Consider the following 20,689-nt stretch of genomic DNA (forward strand, 5'->3'; position numbering starts at 1 on the left):
TGCACACAAGTCAGAAAACAGCTTTCTCCTTAGGGAGTTTACAGTACAACTGTGGGCCAGGAGCCACAAGTCACAGGACGGGATGACACAGCCTTGTGTGGGGAGAAGGGGCTGCGAGTTCCCCTCTTTAAAACACTGATGCCTCTCAAATGTGAATGTCAAGCTTAGACCTTTCCCTGGACCTCCAGGTGGGCGGACAGACAGGGGTCTCCCGGAGAGCCCATGGGACCACCTATCTGACCTGACCAAAATGACACCACCTTGCCCTCAACGCCTTCCTTCTCAGGGCCCCATTTCAATAAAGTGCTACCAGTTACACTGTGTCCCAAGCGCAGAAAGACTTCTCAGTTCCCCCACCCACCCATTCTCAAGCCGCGGGGGGGGGGGGGGGGGGGGGGCAGCGCGGCCGAGAAGAGCGCGGGGCCTGCGCCAGACTGCCTGGGCTCCAGTCGAGGCACTGCCCCTCGAGGTCCTGTGTGAGCCCTATCCACGCTCCCTGCATCCGTCTCTTCACCTTCAACGGGGCTACTCAACCAATTCATAAGGAAGATGAAAAAATTACCTAAGTCAATACATGTAGAAAATTAAATGAGAGCCCGCCCGGCACATAGAAAATATTTTTAAAAAGTTAATTTTAGGGGTAACTATGAAAGCCCTTCTGGCGAGTCTCTCCGACCTCCGATGCCACTGTTTCTGCTGAGGTTATCCCAAGAGCCCCGGAAACGGTAGTTATTTCAAGTCTCTTCCCATTTCGGCCCATACTTTGCAATGCAGTCAGAATTAGCTTCCTAAAAAATAAATCTCATCATGCCACTTAAAATCTGGGGGGGGTCTGTATCGCCCCAAACAGTGTAAATAGTAGTTTGCATCTTCTTTTAAGAATCCGAGAAAAGCTGCAGGTACCCACCACAGAAAAATGCACATGCGTGTGTACCCACGCACGAACCACTGAAACTCCTCCCCGGCTGAAACCCATTCCCAGCTCCTCCTCCATGCTCTCTCCCAGCAGTTCATGCTTCTCTTTGTCTGAGCATTTAATAAACTGTGCTGCGATGATTTCTGTCTCGTGTACCTCACCTCACTAGATGATAAGCAGAGGCTCTTTCTCATCTTTATCCCCCTACTACCTGGCGTAGTGCCGCAGGACCATAGCAGAGAGATGACCAAAAAGGCTATCGACTATGGGGAAGATGAAGAGTAAAAGGTGTAAATGAGGTCAAAGGGCTCTCTCTGCTCAAGAAACTCTGATGGTTCCCATCAAAGCCCAAACATCATTGCCTTAAAAGCCCCATTTGTGATTGGCCACCTTACGTGATTTTCCTTTCTCTCCGGACCCTCTGTGGATGCTCTCGTTCACTCTCATGGTTTTGGCTACCACACATTAATGTCTTCCACATCTATGTCCCCATTCTGGATTGTTCTCCGGATGGTCAATGGTCTATTGGGCTTCTCCATTTTTGTTCCTTAGAGAGCTCAAATGAAATCCATTTAGGACTGAACTTATTTCCACACTGTCTTACCATATCCCTCCTCCTTCCCCTCCATTTCCCATCTGGGTAGGTAATCAGCACCATCACCTACCCAAGCTGTCCAAGGAAGAAACCTATGAGTCTAGACTCTTTTCTCTACTCAGTACCTACGGCCTCTTGTTACCACCACTTAGTTCTCCAGTCAGCACCCTTTACCACTCTTAGCCTTCCTTGCTTGAGTTCAGACCCTTGTAACTTCTTAATAAGAGTAGAGCACCACCAGCCTCTTAACTGCTTTGTTGTCTTCAGTCGACCCCTCCAATTCAGTCGTCAACACCTATTTATTGAGCACCTACCGTATGGCAGTAACAAGAGTTCACAACCCTTCTCTCATGGAGTCTAGGTTCCAATGAGGTCTATGAAGGAGTCTGAACATAAGCAACTGTATAATCTTACAGTGGTGACACGGTCTATGAAGAAGAATAAAATAGTAGCACAAGGGCATAGCGATGGATACAGTGGGTCACTCTAGACAGTTCTCATGAGGTTATTTTGGGCAGAGACCTAAATGAAGTGAGGGAGCTATGCATCTGGGAGGAGAATGCACCATGGAGAATGAAAAGCAAGAGGAAAGAATACACAGTGAGGATGCTGAGGGCTGACTCCATTCTATTCCTCTGGTTTCCACAGGCATGGCACTGCCAGTCTGCAAGGGGGTTTAGAGCAGCTTCTAATTACTGAGCATTTTACCATGTGACAAGAACTATGCTAAGGACTTTACATGCATCATTTCAGGCTTATTTTCATGCATCTCATTTCAGGCTTCAAAACTCCACTGAGGTGGGTGCTGTTGTTAAAATGGAGCATAAATTCAACAACTACCCATATGTTCCCATGTCTCCTGACACCTGTGTTTGCCAGACTCCACTGGGATGTGATTTCTCTTTTGTCCTTTACCATTTAGAATGGGATGGTCTTTCAATACAATCAGAGCTATTTTTAAAACTCAACAAGCTGTGTGCAATGATGCGGGATGGAGAAGCAGGGGAGGAAGGGCAGACATTCGGGGGGGGGGGGATTCCTAATGAGCAACATAACTGGTCCATTTACAGAAACCAAAGAAGTATTTAGCAAAGTCAGGAGAGAGAATCCTGGCTTTACTTTCCCCGTTAGATGCCTCACCATCCCTGGCACACCGTGAAGGTGTCATGTCTTTATTTAGAAATAATGTCCAGAAAATGAAACCTTTTTTACGTCTCTTATATTAGAAAGTAAGACTCTCCCTGGAGAGCACTGGAACTTTGTGATAATACTTCAGTGTATAGAAAGTGTGCTCTGGACCTCAATCAATAATAAAGAAAAAAGCTTGTTTATCTAGGACCATTGTAGGTCGCCCCCAATTATGTGGGGAAGGTCAGGTGAGACCACGTATGTGGATGTCCATTACAAGGAGTAAAGTCATCAAACAGAAGGTGATTTCATCATCTTATACAACTTTTGTTTAAGGAAAATCTTTAGATAAGACAGTCCTCAAACATGAAATCATAGTTAATACCTCAAGGAAGATTTACTTTTTGATATAGATCACAAGACCACAAAGCTGTCTAGAAAACACACACACACACACACACACACAATCCTTCTCCCTGTCTCTCTTGCACATATGTGCACACTCACATAGGCGAGAAAAAAAATTAAGGGCAGAATAGAATCTGGGGACAAGTCCAACTTTCAACAAGTGATTTCATGGGAAATAGCTAGAACAACAAAAGTGAATAAATTTGGGGAACAGAATAATCAGTGGTTTTCCTGCCTGGCTGCACAGTTTACTCACGTGGTAACATTAGAACATGCTGGTGCTCAGGCTGGCCTGCAGAGACTTGATTTCATTGGTCTGGGGTGTGTCCTGGGTATCAGAATTAAAAAGAAAATGCCCAGGCCCTTGCCATGTGCAGCCAAGGTTGAGAACCCCTGAATGAGAAGCTACGAACATTTTTGACTTGGGCTTTAAAAGTGGAAACTAAATAAAATCAAATTCAGATCTTCAAAGAATCAGGTTAGCAGCGAAAGCAAATTTTTTTCTGGCCCACCTGAGACCGCAGTACCTTTTTGTACATGTTTCTTCTTGGAAACGACAGGATTGTAATTAAGAGAGAAACAGCTGTGCAAACAGAAGTAGAATGTGGCAGCTCCCTTCAAAGGTGCTGTTTCTTTTTTTTTCCTCTCTCTCCAACAGAATGAAGCACAGGTTTTCTTTTTCTTTTCTGTATCCCAACGGACCGTCCCTGACAGCCCCTGACAGCCCTGACATGCGGAACATGCTCCGTACAGAAGCTCTAGTTTTGATTATGTAGTTTCCTGCAGGATCCCCAGGGCCTACAAGTCACTTATTCTCAAAAGGTTAAGATGAAATATTTTAAATTTTTATTTATTGATTGAGTTTAGAGAGAGAGAGGAAGGGAGCAAGAGAGAGAAGGAAAAAGGGAAGGAGAGAAGAAGAGAGGAAAGGAGGGAGGGAGGAGAGAGAAAAAGGGGGAGGGAGAGAAAGAAAAACATCGATTTGTTGTTCCACTCATTCATGCATTCATTGGCTGGTTCTTGTATGTTCCCTGACCAGGTATCAAACCCGCAACCTCAGCATGTCAGAACGACGTTCTAACCAACTGAGTTACCTGGCCAGGGCCAAGATGAAATACAGTGTGTCTGTAAAGTCATGGTGCACTTTTGACTGGTCACAGGAAAGCAACAAAAGACGATAAAAAAGTGAAATCTGCACCAAATAAAAGGAAAACGCTCCAGTTTCTGTAGGATGATGTGGCAGCATGTGCGCATGTGCAGATGATGATGTAACATTTTGTTGCCCTTTCCTGCATGGGCAGCTGATCGCTAGAGAAAATCCAGCCATCTCTGCTTCAGTGAGTCCTCTGCCATGCCCAGCGTTGCTGTCCCGACGACCCCACGCCCTCCCAAGGCCCTTCTCCCTCCTGCTACCTGCCGCCCAGTCCCCGTCTCAGCATCGGGCCCATACAGCAACAGCACCAGGCAGCTGGGCCGTGTATACAGCGGAGCAGCCCACGGCCATGACAGTCGAGATGTGGACGGTACAGAGGAAAGTTCAGTGTGTTCTGTGGCTCGCTAAATTCGAATCCGTGACCAAAGTGCAACGTGAGTATTGGCGCGTTTATAACGAAGTGCCACCACATAGGAATAACATTACTCCGTGGGATAAGCAGTTGAAGGAAACCGGCAGTTTGGTGGAGAAACCCCGTTCTGGTAGGCCATCAGTCAGTGACGAGTCTGTAGAGGCTATACGGGATAGCTACCTAAGGAGCCCTAAAAAATCTGTGCGTGAGCCCACATCGAATTGCACTGAATAGGTATGAAACTGGGAGAGTTTTCCTTTTATTTGGTGCAGATTTCACATTTCTATCGTCTTTGGTTGCTTTCCTGTGACGGGTCAAAAGTGCACCATGACTTTATGGATACACTGTATCTTAGAAAGCAATTATTATTGTAAGAAAGACTTCCATAAGTAAACAAAGGGAATGGGAGAGGGAAAGAGCATATGGTAGGCACTAAGGCAGAAGACGACTAGCTTTAGGGCTCCCTTGGACTCCCTGCACTGAAATCCTGTGCTAGCGGCCAACTTCTCTGAGAACTGCTTTCTTCACTGGTGCAATGATACTTAACTTCCTGCACAGGGTTCTTATCAAGACGGAGATGCAGCATATTGAAATCACCTAATGCCAGGACCTAATGCATGTCCTGTTGTTTTTTCCCCCTCTCTTCTTAAAACAGGATTTTAGTTGTATGTGCTATTTGTCATAAAAGGGAGGCTGCAGTAGGAGGTCACTGTCAGGATTGTGATTCCAAGGGCTCTACTCCCTGTGACCTTAAAAACCTTGGCGGATAAACTGTATCTTTCTGAGCTACAGCTTCCTCTTCAGAGAAAGGTACAGTACTGTGCACCTACTCACGGCAGCCACAGGCCTGTGCCTCGAGGCCTTTGTGCAGAGGCTGTGCCATGTGCGCACTATTCCAGTTAGTGCGGGGCAGATGCACAGCATGTAGCAGCGTTGCACAGCAAAGAGAGCGCTGCCTCGGCTTAGTGGCATCTGCTTCTGAACATGCAAAGACCTTTTCATGTACACGCCTCCATTTAGGGCTTGGTTCTCAGAGGACCTTGTTTCTAGAAATCTGACCTCTGGATGAACATGGTGGTGGTGTACTAATTTGCTTATACTTTAGTTTTTAAAAAGGTTTTGTGTTTCTTTAACAAGACAACTTTTTAAAAGGGTTATACATTGGCTCTAATGACTGTTTCTTTCAGATACTGGTTAGGCACATCCTCTCCATTTGTAATTGAATGTCCAAGTATAGAACTGATGGAAACGGACTTTTCCTCCTGATGGAAACGGACTTTCCCTCCTGCTGGAAAGCACTGGCTTTGGATATTAGAAATCAGGTTGCTTAGTCCTGTTTAACATAAGCAGTGGTCTCTAACCAGTACAACAAAAGTCATTCACTTCTAATCACATCAGGAAGATGATCAACATAGGTTAGCTCTGAAATTTTCACTTCTTTCTCTCTTATTGAAAAAAAAAACATGAGCCTGACCACGTGGTTGCGCAGTGGATAGAGCGTCGGACTGGGATGCGGAGGACCCAGGTTCGAGACCCTGAGGTCACCAGCTTGAGCGCAGGCTCATCTGGTTTGAGCAAAGCTCACCAGCTTGGGCCCAAGGTCGTAAGCTTGAGCAAGGGGTTACTTGGTCTGTTGTAGCCCCACGGTCAAGGCAAATATAAGAAAGCAATCAATGAACAACTAAGGTGTTGCAATGAAAAAAAAACTAATGATTGATGCTTCTTATCTCTCTCCTTTCCTGTCTGTCTGTCCCTATCTATCCCTCTCTCTGACTCTCTCTCTGTCTCTGTAAAAAAACAACCCTCCCCAAAACATGAGACAACATGGCTAGATGTGCCATTTTTTAGAAATATTTACACCTACATGGATCACTCAAACCTAATAATAAAATCTTTAATTGATAAAAAAAATTATAAGGAGAGCAGCAAGACTGTTAGTTGCCAAAGCGAAGAGAGTAAGAAGAGATTCTTTAAAAATTAAACAGAGACTTCAACATCTGTATCTTTAAAAATTCTTCATGGAGACATCACTTTTTTCTAAGGACAGGGGTTTCCAAATATCTAACACTGGTAAGCAACTCTCTTTGTTATAACAGTCAATAATTAAATGTTAGTACAAGATGTTCAAAATAACACAGCATCTGGGCCCTGCTAGGAATGAATTAGGAAAAAAATTTACTGCCTAGATAAATAAATAAACTTGACTGCCACTTAGCATCTGTCATTAAGGGGTTATATCCTTTCCATTAAAGAGGACTAATACATATAGTTTAAAGCAGGGGTCGGGAACCTTTTTGGCTGAGAGAGCCATGAACGCCACATATTTTAAAATGTAATTCCGTGAGTGCCATACATATGTTTAACACTAAATACAGAGGTAGTCAACCTTTTTATACCTACTGCCCACTTTTGTATCTCGGTTAGTAGTAAAATTTTCTAACCGCCCACTGGTTCCACAGTAATGGTGATTTATAAAGTAGGGAAGTAACTTTACTTTATAAAATTTATAAAGCAGAGTTACAGCAAGTTAAAGCCTATAATAATAATTACTTACCAAGTACTTTATGTCAGATTTTTGCTAAGTTTGGCAGAATAAATCTTTATAAGACAACTTACCATAGTTAAATCTATCTTTTTATTTATACTTCGGTTGCTCCGCTACCACTCACCATAAAAGCTGGAATGCCCACTAGTGGGTGGTAGGGACCAGGTTGACTACCACTGACTAAATACAAGTAAATGTGTGCATTTTATGTAAGACCAACATTTTTAGAGTACAATAAGTCTCTGAATTCTTTTTAATAACGTTGTTATGCTGTTGCTAACCAATGATGAATAAAGTACTTCTTACCATTAATGTGACTTCTGGTGCTGCATGGTTTTGGTGATGGCTTTGTAGTCTGGTTGATACGTGGTGAGGTTAAGCTTCATGCAGGTGTTGAGATTTCCATCCCTTAAACATGATTATAGGTTGGTCTTAACATTCTTTAGATGTGAGAAAGACTGCTCACATGCATACGGAGAGCCAAACATTGTCAGTACAGCAATACTCAAATGCTGCAGTGTATGGTATGTGACGGGAAGCGCGTTCCAAGTTTAGACAATCAGCTGGTCCGCGGGTTGAAGTTTTTTCATTTCTCCGCACTTGTGTTTGCTTGCCAACTCTGCTTGCTGTCGTGCAAGTCTTTCCAAACCTTCATTTAGTGACTTGAACTTATTCACCACCTGTCTGAGGCCTTCAGGTCAGCAGCTTGTAGCTCAAAATCTCTGACAGAGACACCGGGGATGTAACTCAGGTCGGCACTGTCCACTGCACACTCATGAGGATGGGTGATGAATTTAAGATGAGTGCGCTCACGAAATTCTCCAAAGCGCACTTTGAATGACTGCAGGAGATTAGATGTGAAGTCTGCTAGATGCTGGACATCAAGATGTTGAGCAGGGTCACTTGTTGTGCATGCATCTTTAAACTCTCCCAGTTTTTCAAAGTGTAGTAACTGACCTGTTTCAATGTTGACGATGAAGAGTTCCAGCTTGTTTTCAAATGCAAACACTGCTTGTTGAAGGGATAAGACTGTATTTCCAACGCCTTGCATTTTCACATTGAGCTAGTTCAGATGTTCAGTCATGTCCATGAGATAGTAGAACTTCTGAGGAGCCACTCAGTGTTAGCTAACTCAGGATGCTCGACGTTTTTCATTTCAAGAAAAGTCTGGATTTTGCTCAGACAAGCCGCGAAATGGCTGAGCACCTTCCCTCTTTTTTTTTTTTTTTTTTTACAGGGACAGAGAGAGAGTCAGAAAGAGGGATAGACAGACAGGAATGGAGAGAGATGAGAAGCATCAATTATCAGTTTTTCGTTGCGACACCTTAGTTGTTCATTGATTGCCTTCTCATATGTGCCTTGACCGGGGGCCTCAGCAGACCGAGTAACTCCTTGCTGGAGCCAAGGACCTTGGGTCCAAGCTGGTGAGCTTTGCTCAAACCAGATGAGCCCGCGCTCAAGCTGGCGACCTCGGGGTCTCAAACCTGGGTCCTTCCACATCCCAGTCCGACACTCTATCCACTGCACCACCGCCTGGTCAGGCCACCTTCCCTCTTGACAACCAATGCACACTGCTGTGCAGAAGCAGACCAGGATAATTACTCCCAACTTCATCCAGCAGTGTTTTAAACTGGCGATCATTTAAAGCTCGGGCAACAATAAAGTTGGCCACCCGAATGACCAGCGACATCACTTCACCAAGCTGCTCGCCACACATCTGAGCGCAAAGCACCCCTGATGTAGGATGCAGTGAAAACTTAGGATGGGTCTCTTTTCATATTCACGAAGAAGCGCTACGAATCTTCTGTTTTTCCCCACCATGCACGGAGCACCATCAGTACACACCGAAATATGTTTATCCATTGGTAGATTTTTTTCTTTAGCGAACTCAGTGAAAGACTTGAATAAATCCTCCCCTCTTGTTGTCTCTTTCATAGGCAAAACAGCAAGACTTTCCTCACATAATGTGTCACCAACAGCATACCTTGTAATCATGCTGGACTGGGATAAATGGCTTATGTCTGTTGACTCATCCAAAGCAAGAGAAAAGAATGGTGCTGCATTTATGTTCTTCACTTGTGTTGCCTCAGTTTGATTTGCCATCATGATGGTACGATCGTGAACAGTTCTTGCCGACAGAGGCATGTCTTTTATTTGTTTGATTATCTTGTCTTTATCCGAAAAGTCGTCAAAAAGTTCATTGGCAACATCAAGCATGAATGTTTTGGCATACTCCCCATCTGTGAATGGCTTTCCATTTTTCACAATTGCTAAAGCACCAGCAAAGCTAGCCGAATTCCAGTCACCTTGTTGGGTCCAAACACAGAGTTGCTGCTGACTAGCTTGCACTCTGCACAGTAGCTCTTGACATGCTTTCTTCCTGCTGTCCCCCACTGGATATTTCGATGCAACTGTAGTATGGCGTGTGTCGAAGTGCCGCTTTATATTTGACCGTTTCATCGATGCAGTTTTATCATTGCATATTAGACACACTACAGAACCTGCTCTCTCCACAAAGGTGAATTCCTCTGTCCATTCCTGCTTTAAAGTACGATACTCCTCATCTTTTTTTCTTTTAACCATCTTCTTTGTCAAAAGGGTTTCTGCAATTAGCTAGCTGACTACTTGATTAAAATGAGGGAAGTTTACTTCCTGACTTCACAACGACCCGTGTACATTACGTATTAACCAATAAAAATTTGGTGTTGTCCTGGAAGACAGCTTGATTGGCTCCAGCCACCCGCAACCATGAACATGAGCGGTAGGAAATGAATGGATTGTAATACATGAGAATGTTTTATATTTTTAATGTTATTATTATTTTTTATTAAAGATTTGTCTGTGAGCCAGATGCAGCCATCAAAAGAGCCACATCTGGCTCACAAGCCATAGGTTCCCGACCCCCGTTTTAAAGGCTCAGTGGAGGAGAGAGTGGAGAAGGCTGGCACACACCAGCTCAGGCAGTGCCAGACGTCAGCTGACTGCCTCCATGGAGATTACCATGGAAACACCTTCTCCTGGAATGTTGCCATGAGGGTAGGGTGCTTTAGAAATGGTGATGGGGAGCAGAGTTGGCAGGCCATGGATTTCAGTAGGGTTCACCCCTGTACACATTACAAGGACAATCTGCCTTCCAAATGAAATGATATCTTTCTAACAAGTCACGTCAAATAGAGCAATAAAGCACGAAGCCTGGCATAATTACAACCCATTTACTGCTACAACACAGTCTCATCAGTTCAGATAATTGTCTCTTTTTCTCTCTCCTGCTTGCTTTGCCATCTCCGCAGAACTAAAGGATGTGTTTGTGTAATTAATTGGCTGCTTCCTTAGCCATCAAGCCCATCCTGATCGAAAGGGACTCTATCACACAGCATTAATGGGCAGCTTCGAACACGCTCTAAACCAGCTCGGCCACAGCCTACTGACAAAAGAGTAAGAGAAGTTCCAGCTGAGAGCAGGTTCAATGTTTCAGTTTTCGTGGTCTCACTCGAAACCAGTGAACAGATTTTATGTTTATGCAAATTAAACTCAATCTTGGCAACCAGCGCCCCGAGTGCTGGCTGGGGTGAGCCAGTGCCCACGCCACTCGAATGGCAGACGCATGCTGGTTTCAAGGGAGTGTGCGTTAGCCACAGGATGCATTTGTACCAATTTATAGGGATTTCTAGGAGGATTCTCAAAGAGGTTGTAATCAAAGTTTTGGATACAGTATTATTAACTGTGTGGGTTACTTCTTGCCTTTGTTGTCCGTATCAAGCTGCAGCAACCACAATTCCTGGCTTTGCAAAACATTCAAATTCTGACCCTACTAATCCCTGTGAAAATTTTAACCTTTCTTGACAACTGTATTGAACTTAATGCTTTAATTTGATATTACAACTTACAAAGAGAGTGCAGAGAGTGACTCGTGGGGGATGATCCTAATATGACAATAACACAGATTCCAGCTAACTGAAACCCTAACTCTAACTACACAGTATTTGTACATAGAAAGTCCACCTGGGATCATCTATGACTTGAATATATCATTATCAGGTTTTTGTTAATAATTATTTGACCATGTCATTTGCGAGAACGTTTACAGAAAATACTCTCAAAAATCCATCAGAATGACCTATTTTTTATCTTTCCTGTGAAGAGTGACTGGAATTATTGTTAAATGATAAACTGATCGAATTATTTTGCTAATGGAAGGGAAAAAAAAAAAAAAGGTTCCAAGTCTACTTTTTAGTTGTATCTTGCTTAGGCTTATGTAAAGAACAGACTTTATCTCCTGACCCTGAGCACAAACCAATGAATGACAGAGTGGAGAGAGGATACTTGTATTCAAAGCTTAACTGAGACCCCAGTGTACACTGAGTTTGAGTTTAGGGTAATAGAAAAGTACATGATGCCACTATACACCTGTCAGAATGGCTAAAATTAAAAACAACAACAACTGAGAATATCAAATACTGATGAGGCGGCGGAACAACAGGTGCTCTCGTTAATTGCTGGCAGGCATGGCACAGTCACTTGGGAAGACGTGTTGGCAGTTCTTATAAAGCTAAACAGCCTTATCCTGTGATATAACAATTTTGTTCACAGGTATTTACCCAAATGACTTGAAAACTTGTGTCCATACAAAAACCTGTGTGTGAATGGTTATAGCAGACTTCTTCATAATTGCCTCAAAAACTGGAAGCACTCACGACAAGATGTCCTTCAATAGGCAAATGAATAGATTATGATATATTCACACAATAGAATATTATTGAGTGATTAAAAAGAAATGAGAGGCCTGACCTGTGGTGGCGCAGTGAATAAAGCGTCGACCTGGAAATGCTGAGGTCGCCAGTTCGAAACCCTGGGCTTGCTGGTCAAGGCACATATGGGAGTTGATGCTTTCAGCTCCTCCCCCCTTCTCTCTCTGTCTCTCTCTCCTCTCTCTCCCTCTCTGTCTCTCTCTCTCCCTCTCTCTCCTCTCTAAAAATGAATAAATAAAATTAAAAAAATAAAAGTGTGAATTAAAAAAAAAAGAGATATGAAGTCATGAAAAGACACAGAAGAACCTCAAATACCTATAGCTAGAAAAGGCATAACGATAGTAAAACGGTCAGTGGTTTGGAGAGAGAGATAACAGTTGTAAAAATAGATATGAAATACCAGGCAGTTTTCCTCTCTGGCTGCCTGAGGACTGACTGCCATTATGAATGACCTAGTAACCATCCGGACCAGGAAGTTCAGAACCAATGAACTACTTCAGCAGAAACAAGTGATCATTGATGTCCTTCACCCGGGAAGAGAACAGTACCTAGACAGAAATTTGGGAAAAGCTAGCCAAAATGTTTCAGACCACGCCAGATGTCACCCTTGTGTTTGGATTTAGAATCCTCCGTTTTGGTAGTGGCAAGACAACTGCCTTTGTCATGATTTATGATTCCTTGGATTACGCAAAGAAAAATAAGCCCGAGTGCGTCTTGAGTGACATGGCCAGAAATGAGAAGAAGACCTCCAGAAAACAGTGAAAGGAACACAAGAACAGAATGAAGAAAGTCAGGGGGACCACAAAGATCAATGCTGGTGCTGGCAATAAGTAGGGGTGAAGATCCTGCAGTGACTTTATCTGCAGTGACTGTGCAGATTTTTCAGGAGAGAATTAAACCAACTACAAAAGCCTTAAAAAGGCTCTGGCTGGTTGGCTCAGCAGTAGAGTGTCAGCCCGACAGGTGGAAGTCCCAACAGAGGAGAAGTGCCCATCTGTTTCTCCACCCTTCCCCCTCTCTTTCCTCTCTATCTTTCTCTTTCCCTCCTGCAGCCAAGGCTCCATTGGAGCAAAGTTGGCCTGGGCGCTGAGGATGGCTCCATGGTCTCTGCCTCAGGTCCTAGAATGGCTCCAGATACAGTGGAGCAACGCCCCAGAGGGGCCGAGCATCACCCCCTGGTGGGCATGCCAGGTGGATCCTGGTTGGGTGCATGCAGAAGTCTGTCTGACTGCCTCCTTGCTTCTAATTTTGGAAAATTAAAAAAAAAAAAAGCCTAAATAAACATTAAGAGCAAAGATCTGGAGGAGACTGAAAAGAGAAACTAAAAATAACAGGCACTATTAGTGACAGGATATTTATTTACAGGTAATGTTTGATGGTAATATTTATTTTATTTTTTTAAAAAAATTTATTCATTTTAGAGAAGAGAGAGAGAGCATGCAAGCGGGGGTGGGAGGTGGGGGTAGCAGGAAGCATCAACTCCCATATGTGCCTTGACCAGGCAAGCCCAGGGTTTCGAACCGGTGGCCTCAGCAATCCACCTCAGTGATCCAGGTCGATGCTTTATCCACTGCACCATCACAGGTCAGGTTGATGGTGATATTTATTTTAACTTTTATGCTAAATTCTAGTTGTTCACAGGAAAATATGGGGTCTATTCCATAAGCAGTTAGAAGTTTAGGTTGCAGTGAGTAATAGCTTGCTACCATAAAATTTTCCAAAGATGACCTACAAGGCAGAATTAGCTATATGTGCACCATTTTTACTGAGATGCAAGGTGTAAGGTTAAATATGTGAAAGTGTACTATTCAAATAAAATTAACATCTCCCGATTTAACTTCCAGTTTACATAAATACAAGGACTAGGGGAGTAAGTTCAATGAACCATGAGGAAACAGTCAGGCAAGTCCAGACAAGACTAGTCCAGGACTCTTAAAAGTCAACGTCATGCATTACCAAGTTTTGATGAGGATATAAAGAAACTAGGACTCTTACATAGTGAAGGGAATGTAAAATGGAGTAGCCACTTTGGAAAAGTTTGGATTTTTAAAAAAAACAGGTATATAAAAGACATTCTTTGAACAACTGAGGAAATCTGAGTAGGTGCTAAATGTTAAATATTATGGAAATATTCATTTTTAGGTATAAAAAGGTACAGTGGTTATGAAGAAGAATGTCCTTATTCTTAGGGGAATACACACAGGACCATTTTAGTGGTAAAGTGTCATGAGAAAGATAAAACAAATATAGCAAAAAATAAACACTTACTGAAGGTAGGTGGGGGTGCATATATATGGGTGTTCCCTATATACCTCTTAGGAGGGAGCGATGAAAATGAGCAAACTAGAGTTATACGAAATACCAGGGATAAATCTCATAAATACAATGTTGAAAGAAATAAAAATGAATACATCATGTTTGATTCCATTTACGCCAGGTTCAAAATGAGCAAGATTATGCCTCTGGCAATGGAGGAAGAGGTAGCAGCTGGGAGGGGACACAGGGGCTTCTGGGAGTCCCACTGACCGTCTCTAGCTTGACTGTGGCCACGGGTACACAGGTGAATTCACTTCGTGGTAATTCATCAAGCTATACCCTTAAGATCTGTGCCCCTTTCTAGATGTAAGGCATACTTCAATAAAAAGTTAAAATATTTGCCCAGACATAAATTGGTGATTGGGGTGTGCCATGTGTCAATAAAATATTCCAAGGGTCTACCAATCCAGTGATTTTAGTTTTACTTACATTAATTACCCAAGCCTCAGAAAAAAAGTTTGAAAATCACTATTGCAGTGGGATACTGTCACTGAAAAATGATTACAACAGCAAAGGTATATTAAATTCTAGTTCAGGTACTCATTTCCGAAGAGAAAATGAACTAGGACAATTTTGTTTATTGACATGAGGTAATAATAATGTTGCTTTGACCTGTTAGAATTATGGTCAGTGGAGCCTGGCGTGTGGTGGCACAGGACAGAGCATCAACCTGGAATGCTGAGGTTGCTGGTTTGAAACCCTGGGCTTGTCCGGTCAAAGCACATAGGAGAAGCAACTACTACGAGTTGATGCTTCCCTTTCCACCACCACCTCTCTCTTTCCTCTCTCTAAAATAAATAAATAAAATCTTTAAAAAATAATAATAAAGTGAAGCAACTATGAGTTGAAACTCTTGCTCCACCCCACTCCCCTTTCTGTAAAATCAATAAATAAAACCTTAAAAAAATAATTATGGAGAGTGGATGAATAATGGGCCAATGGTAGGGAAGAGGAAAGAGATTTCTAAGTCATAAAATAAAAAATGGTTAACCTTAAGAATTATTCCTTTCTCTTTAAATTTTAGTTCCCTTTAAATTTTCTTTTTAATTCTGCAATGTGTTTTGCCTCTAAGTTAACAAAAACTGGCCAGAATAGTACAACAAATAATAATCTGATGAATTTTTATATTTAAAAAATAATTCGGGGATAATGCCAGTGCAGGAGAATGTTGACTGTAGAATAATAATAGCTTTATGTGATACTATATACATTAAAAAATGTATATGAAACATAGATTGCCTGACCAGGCAGTGGTGCAGTGGATAGACTGTCAGGATGCAGTGGATCCAGCTTCGAAACCCCGAGGTTGCTGGCTTGAGCGTGGGTTTACCAGCTTGAGCTCAGAGTCACTGGCTTGAGCATGGGATCACAGACATGACCCTGTGGTCACTGGCTTGAGCCCAAAGGTTGCTGGCTTAAGCAACGGGTCACTGGCTCAGCTGGAGCCCCCTGGTCAAGGTACATATGAGAAAGCAATTAAGGTTCTGCAAGGAAGAATGGATGCTTCTCATTTCTCTCCCTTTCTGTTTGCCCCTCTCTCTGTCTGTCTTGCTAAGAAAACAAAAACCAAAAAACACAGATTGTCTCATAAGCAATAAATAAACTTGAAGTTTAAGGATTCCCCCCTATAGAACACACACACACACACACACATGTATATATGCATGCACATACATGTTTCATAAATTACAGACTAGGATTCTCGCCATTGGAATGAAGGTAGGTGGAAGGAGCCCACGGACTCAAGGATACCTGATGAACTTGGCCTATTTGAAGCACTTCTCTCCCACTGATTCTTTCCCACTGGGAACCTAATGATACCCCACAATATTCAGCATGATTTGTGACCAAGGTTCAACTGTGACTTGGGGCTAAGGGCAACAGTCAAAAACTATAGAGGGAAGAGATCAATTATTCCCAGAATGAACTGTAACAATTATCCATGCTATACTAGGAAAAGTCAGGGAAGGCTAAGCATAGATACGCAAGTGCTTGACAAGGAACTAAAATACCAATTTGGATCATGCAGAATTGGTTGCTATAGTGAGGCCTCATCTGAGACACTGTGTTCAATATGTTCGTGTAGGACGAACTCTAAGGGTTTGTTGAGTTGGCTGATTCAGACCTGAGGCTAGTGCTGGGCCGTGCCATGAGAAAAGTAAGCGACAGTAAAAAGACACACAGAGAGAAGCAGAGATTCAGAGAATGGCCGAAACTTAGCCTATCTAAGCATCCAGGCTATGGAGGACCACGGAATAACAGGGTCCCTTAGCGCTGCTTTAGAACCTGAGGGGTATTGTGTCCTGGATTTCCACCAGACTTTTCTCCCTTACTTTCATGTGCTTCCTTATTAAAAACAAGGCAAAATGTTACTTAAGATAGTATATGGTCCCAATGCAGAAGGAGAAATGAAAAGCAGAGCATGAGAGGAGAGAAGATGGGACACTTAGCTCTATGTTTTTATTGATGACTCTTATTTCTGAAAACTTTCCAATCTGATTCTGAGACATGGTGTTCTCATAGTTCTTTTCGCTCCTAGAATAATTCATAACCTGATGGAACCGAAGAAAAATTAGAGCTCGTTTAGCACATTAGAAGAGAGTTAAGCAAATGGAGGACCATAAAGAGAAAAGATGTCCTTTTCATTTCATTTCCATCAGCGATTCTTTTTCCCACCATTTAATGGATGGATGTCCTTGAATCGCCTGCTCCCTTTCTCCCACTAGATTCATAATTTTAGCCTCCAGTTATACACAGATCTGGTCTTACATTTTTATTGTTAGTGCTGAATTCTCCCCTTCCCTGTAATATCAGACCCCCGACTACCTGTGGAACGGATACTTGTAAGCTTCACCAATACCTACAACTCAACATGGTAAAATGGAAATTATTCTCCTTCCTCCCCTCCCAACTTCTCCACCATTATGATCAGCATTATCATTTTTAAAGGTTCCTTGTCTTAAACTTTGTTTTTAATTCCAAAATATTTCAATCATACAAAAAGTATAAGGAATAAAATAACAAACATGTCCCTATTATCCAGACTTAATGCTTTGCCATAGTTGCTTCAGGCTTTAAAACATCTTTACCAAGACAGCTGGAAGTTCCCTATCCCATTCCACTGGCTCCCTTCTAAGAGGCAGCCACTACTCTGAAGTTAGCGCTCCTCCCAGAAGCGACTTTGAGACAAGGCTGATGAGCACAGAGAATGGATTTGGGAGGTGCCGGGACACTGGCAAGAAAGTGTGGGGGGGTTCAGGGAAGGGAAGGCAGCCAGTTGGGCCCATTATCAAGCCAGCTACCTTTGTAGGCGACTGCAGCTGATTCCTACAGGGAAGCTCTAAGACAGGGGTCCCCAAACTACGGCCCGCGGGCCACATGCGGCCCCCTGAGGCCATTTATCCGGCCCTCGCAGCACTTCCGGAAGGGGCACCTCTTTCATTGGTGGTCAGTGAGAGGAGCATAGTTCTCATGGAAATACTGGTCAGTTTGTTGATTTAAATTTACTTGTTCTTTATTTTAAATATTGTATTTGTTCCCGTTTTGTTTTTTACTTTAAAATAAGATATGTGCAATGTGCATAGGGATTTGTTCATAGTTTTTTTTTTATAGTCCGGCCCTCCAACGGTCTGAGGGACAGTGAACTGGCCCCCTGTGTAAAAAGTTTGGGGACCCCTGCTCTAAGAAATGGTATAAAACACACTGCTGAATTAGGTTGGTCAGTGGTGACAGTGTTGAACTATTTATACTGCTCACAAAAATTAGGGGATATTTCAAAATGAATACGAAGTTATAAAAAAAAGAAGCATTTGATTTTTTTACTTAAATAAGAACATCAGAAAAACAAATGACAAGTCAAAGAAAGTTGTTTGATTATGCAAATGAGATGCAAAACCAACTTTTATTTCATTGGTGAAAATGCACTCTGCAAAGCACTGAAAGTACTGGAGTATCTGAATGTTCCCTGATCCCCTAATTTTTGTGAGCAGTGTATCTCCTCACACCCTTGGGTTGGTAAGCATTTCCAGTCCTCTCTGCGTGGGGCCAAAGTGGGTTCTAGCAGTATGGTCTTTAAAAAATTTTTTTCCATTGATGAGAAAGAGAGAAGAAGGGAAGGAGGGAGGGAGAAAGGGAGAGGGAGAAAAGCATCGACTCGTTCCACTTAGTTGTTTCATTTAGTTGTGCACTCATTGGTTGCTTCTCGTATGTGCTCTGACCAGGGGATTGAACGTGTGACCTCAGTTGTGGTGGGATGACACTATTCAGAGCCACCCAGCCAGGGCCAGCATAGCCCCCTCTTTTTTGGGGGGACAGAGAGAGGGACAGATAGGGACAGATAAGCAGGAAGGGAGAGAGATGAGAAGCATCAATTCTTCATTTCAGCTCCTTAGTTGTTCATTGATTGCTTTTTCATATGTGCCTTGACTGGGGGGGATACAGCAGAGCAAGTGACCCCTTGCTCAAGCTGGCAACCTTGGGCTTAAGCCAGTGACCTTGGGCTTCAAGCCAGCAACCTTTGGACTCAAGCCAGAAACCATGGGTTCATGTCTATGATCTCACGCTCAAGCCAGCAACCCTGCACTCAAGCTGGTGAACCTGCGCTCAAGCCGGATGAGCCCGTGCTCAAGCTGGCAACCTTGGGGTTTTGAACCTGGGTCCTTTAATGCTCTATCCACTGGACCACCATCTGGTCAGGCCAGCATAGCCATTTGACAAAGATGTTGGCTGTTGGAAGTTAGGCTGCTGTACAAAAATAAGGGAATACATGGCATGTGGGCAGAGCACTGACAGCATTTGCGACCATGTGTACCCATCCTACTGACATTGTTTTACCTCTACAATTGTCAAACATCGTAAATATTTATGACATTATATAACATTACTGGTACTATGAACAATAATGACAATGTGGTGAAGGGGAACAGTGGGTATAAATACACACAAGTCAACATAAAAAAGGAAGGTAGTTTGAAAAAATACCTTCAGTTCAAAGAAGTGTTGCACTATTTATTGACTTTATATCCTGTGCCTGACTGGTCTCCACTTAACAGAAAATAAGGAAAAGAAATATAATCCACAATTCATGTTTGTTTGGTTCTATACATACTTATTAGACTTTGACAAGATTTGAATTTTTCCCCCTTATCTTCCTTCACCTCCTACTTGAAGACTGCAGGGTTATTAGGCTTAATCTGTGATTGATAGATGAACCAGGAAATCCTCATTAAAGCTACATACAAGGAAGACCATCTTAGATTAGCTTTTCTTTATTAGCTGCGATCCATCAGCCTTCTGAAAGGGAGCAAGGTGTGTGTGGGGAGGGAAGGGGATGCATAATGAAGACAAACCTCAGCCTGGGCACTACGCCTGCAGGGATGCTCCCTACCGTGTAGCAAAGCCAGGGACAATATGCCTTCCTTGCACCTCACAACCAACAGAGCTTCTGATTCAACAGGAGAAAACGACCGAAACAATGTTTCCTATACCCTTCTGCAGAGACTAAAAGGATTTAAAATAATCTATAATAATATTTCTCCTATATCCTGTTACTGGACAAACAGAGCCCCCTCTTTAAGAACCAGCACACAGGGGGAAACCCCCTCACTCATGAGAAGAACCAGCAGTGCAGCAGGATCTTTCTGGAGAATCAGAACAAGGAGTCACTTGTAAAGCAGGAAAAAAAAAAATTTTTTTTTAAATCTCATACTGAAATTCAAAGAGACACCTACCAAATTTCCCATTCAAAATAAGGAATTGATTCCAGAATCTGAAAACCCCATGGAGACGCTGAACAGTGGAGAGGGTTCAGATCAGAGGTAAAATATATAGGTGAAAAGAACTTCTAGAAACAGCGTAAATTTTACACTTAAAAGACAAATAATGCTTTCATAAAATAATTCTCTATCATTTCTCTGATTCTATTTCCATAAAAAAAAAAGCCTTATGAAAATAAGTAAGCAAATATATGTATCACAACACGGAAACAATGAATAGGATTAGGAACAGAAAGAACAAGCCTTATGAAAATAAACAAGAAACTATACTACATATCACAACACTGCGGCAGTGAGTAGAATGAGAAATAGAGAAAGACCACATAGAGTGCAGTCTTTACCTTTTAAAAAAATGTCTTTGTTACTCTACTGGGAGCTTTGGATCCTCCTTACAGAAAATTGTACATTTGTACACAACATAAGATTGGTGTAAAATTTCAAGAGTTTGTGGGCTTCTTAAAGCCCCAAAGGTTTTATTGATCAGACTGTTGGCCCCCAAGTAGTTTACAAACACCAGGTTAACAATATACTCAGAGAGAAGCAGGGGATACTTACATTGTACAGAGGGATAGTCTTCATCACCTTGTACTGCTTCGTGGGATCCATTTTATACAGGTGACGATCAGTGACAAAAATCGCTCGGTCTTCCACTTTACTAAATCGATTGACCTGCAAGAAAACCAACCAATAACTG

At 42.6% G+C, this 20,689-nt stretch overlaps 1 protein-coding gene and 1 pseudogene across 3 annotated transcripts in view; one reads left to right on the plus strand and one right to left on the minus strand.

Annotated features, from left to right (window-relative positions):
* MYO1D (myosin ID) overlaps nt 1-20,689 on the minus strand; it is a 372,921-nt gene that overhangs the window by 128,143 nt on the left and 224,089 nt on the right. For all 3 annotated transcript variants that reach the window (XM_066363819.1, XM_066363820.1, XM_066363821.1), the window contains one exon: nt 20,551-20,664. In XM_066363819.1, coding sequence (XP_066219916.1) covers nt 20,551-20,664 — 114 coding nt within the window. The remainder of the gene's footprint in view (nt 1-20,550; nt 20,665-20,689) is intronic.
* LOC136393656 (small ribosomal subunit protein eS24-like) lies at nt 12,349-12,739 on the plus strand (annotated as a pseudogene).

The sequence above is a fragment of the Saccopteryx leptura genome, chromosome 2 (genome assembly GCF_036850995.1).
Source record: "Saccopteryx leptura isolate mSacLep1 chromosome 2, mSacLep1_pri_phased_curated, whole genome shotgun sequence".
Classification (NCBI taxonomy): Eukaryota; Metazoa; Chordata; class Mammalia; order Chiroptera; family Emballonuridae; genus Saccopteryx; species Saccopteryx leptura.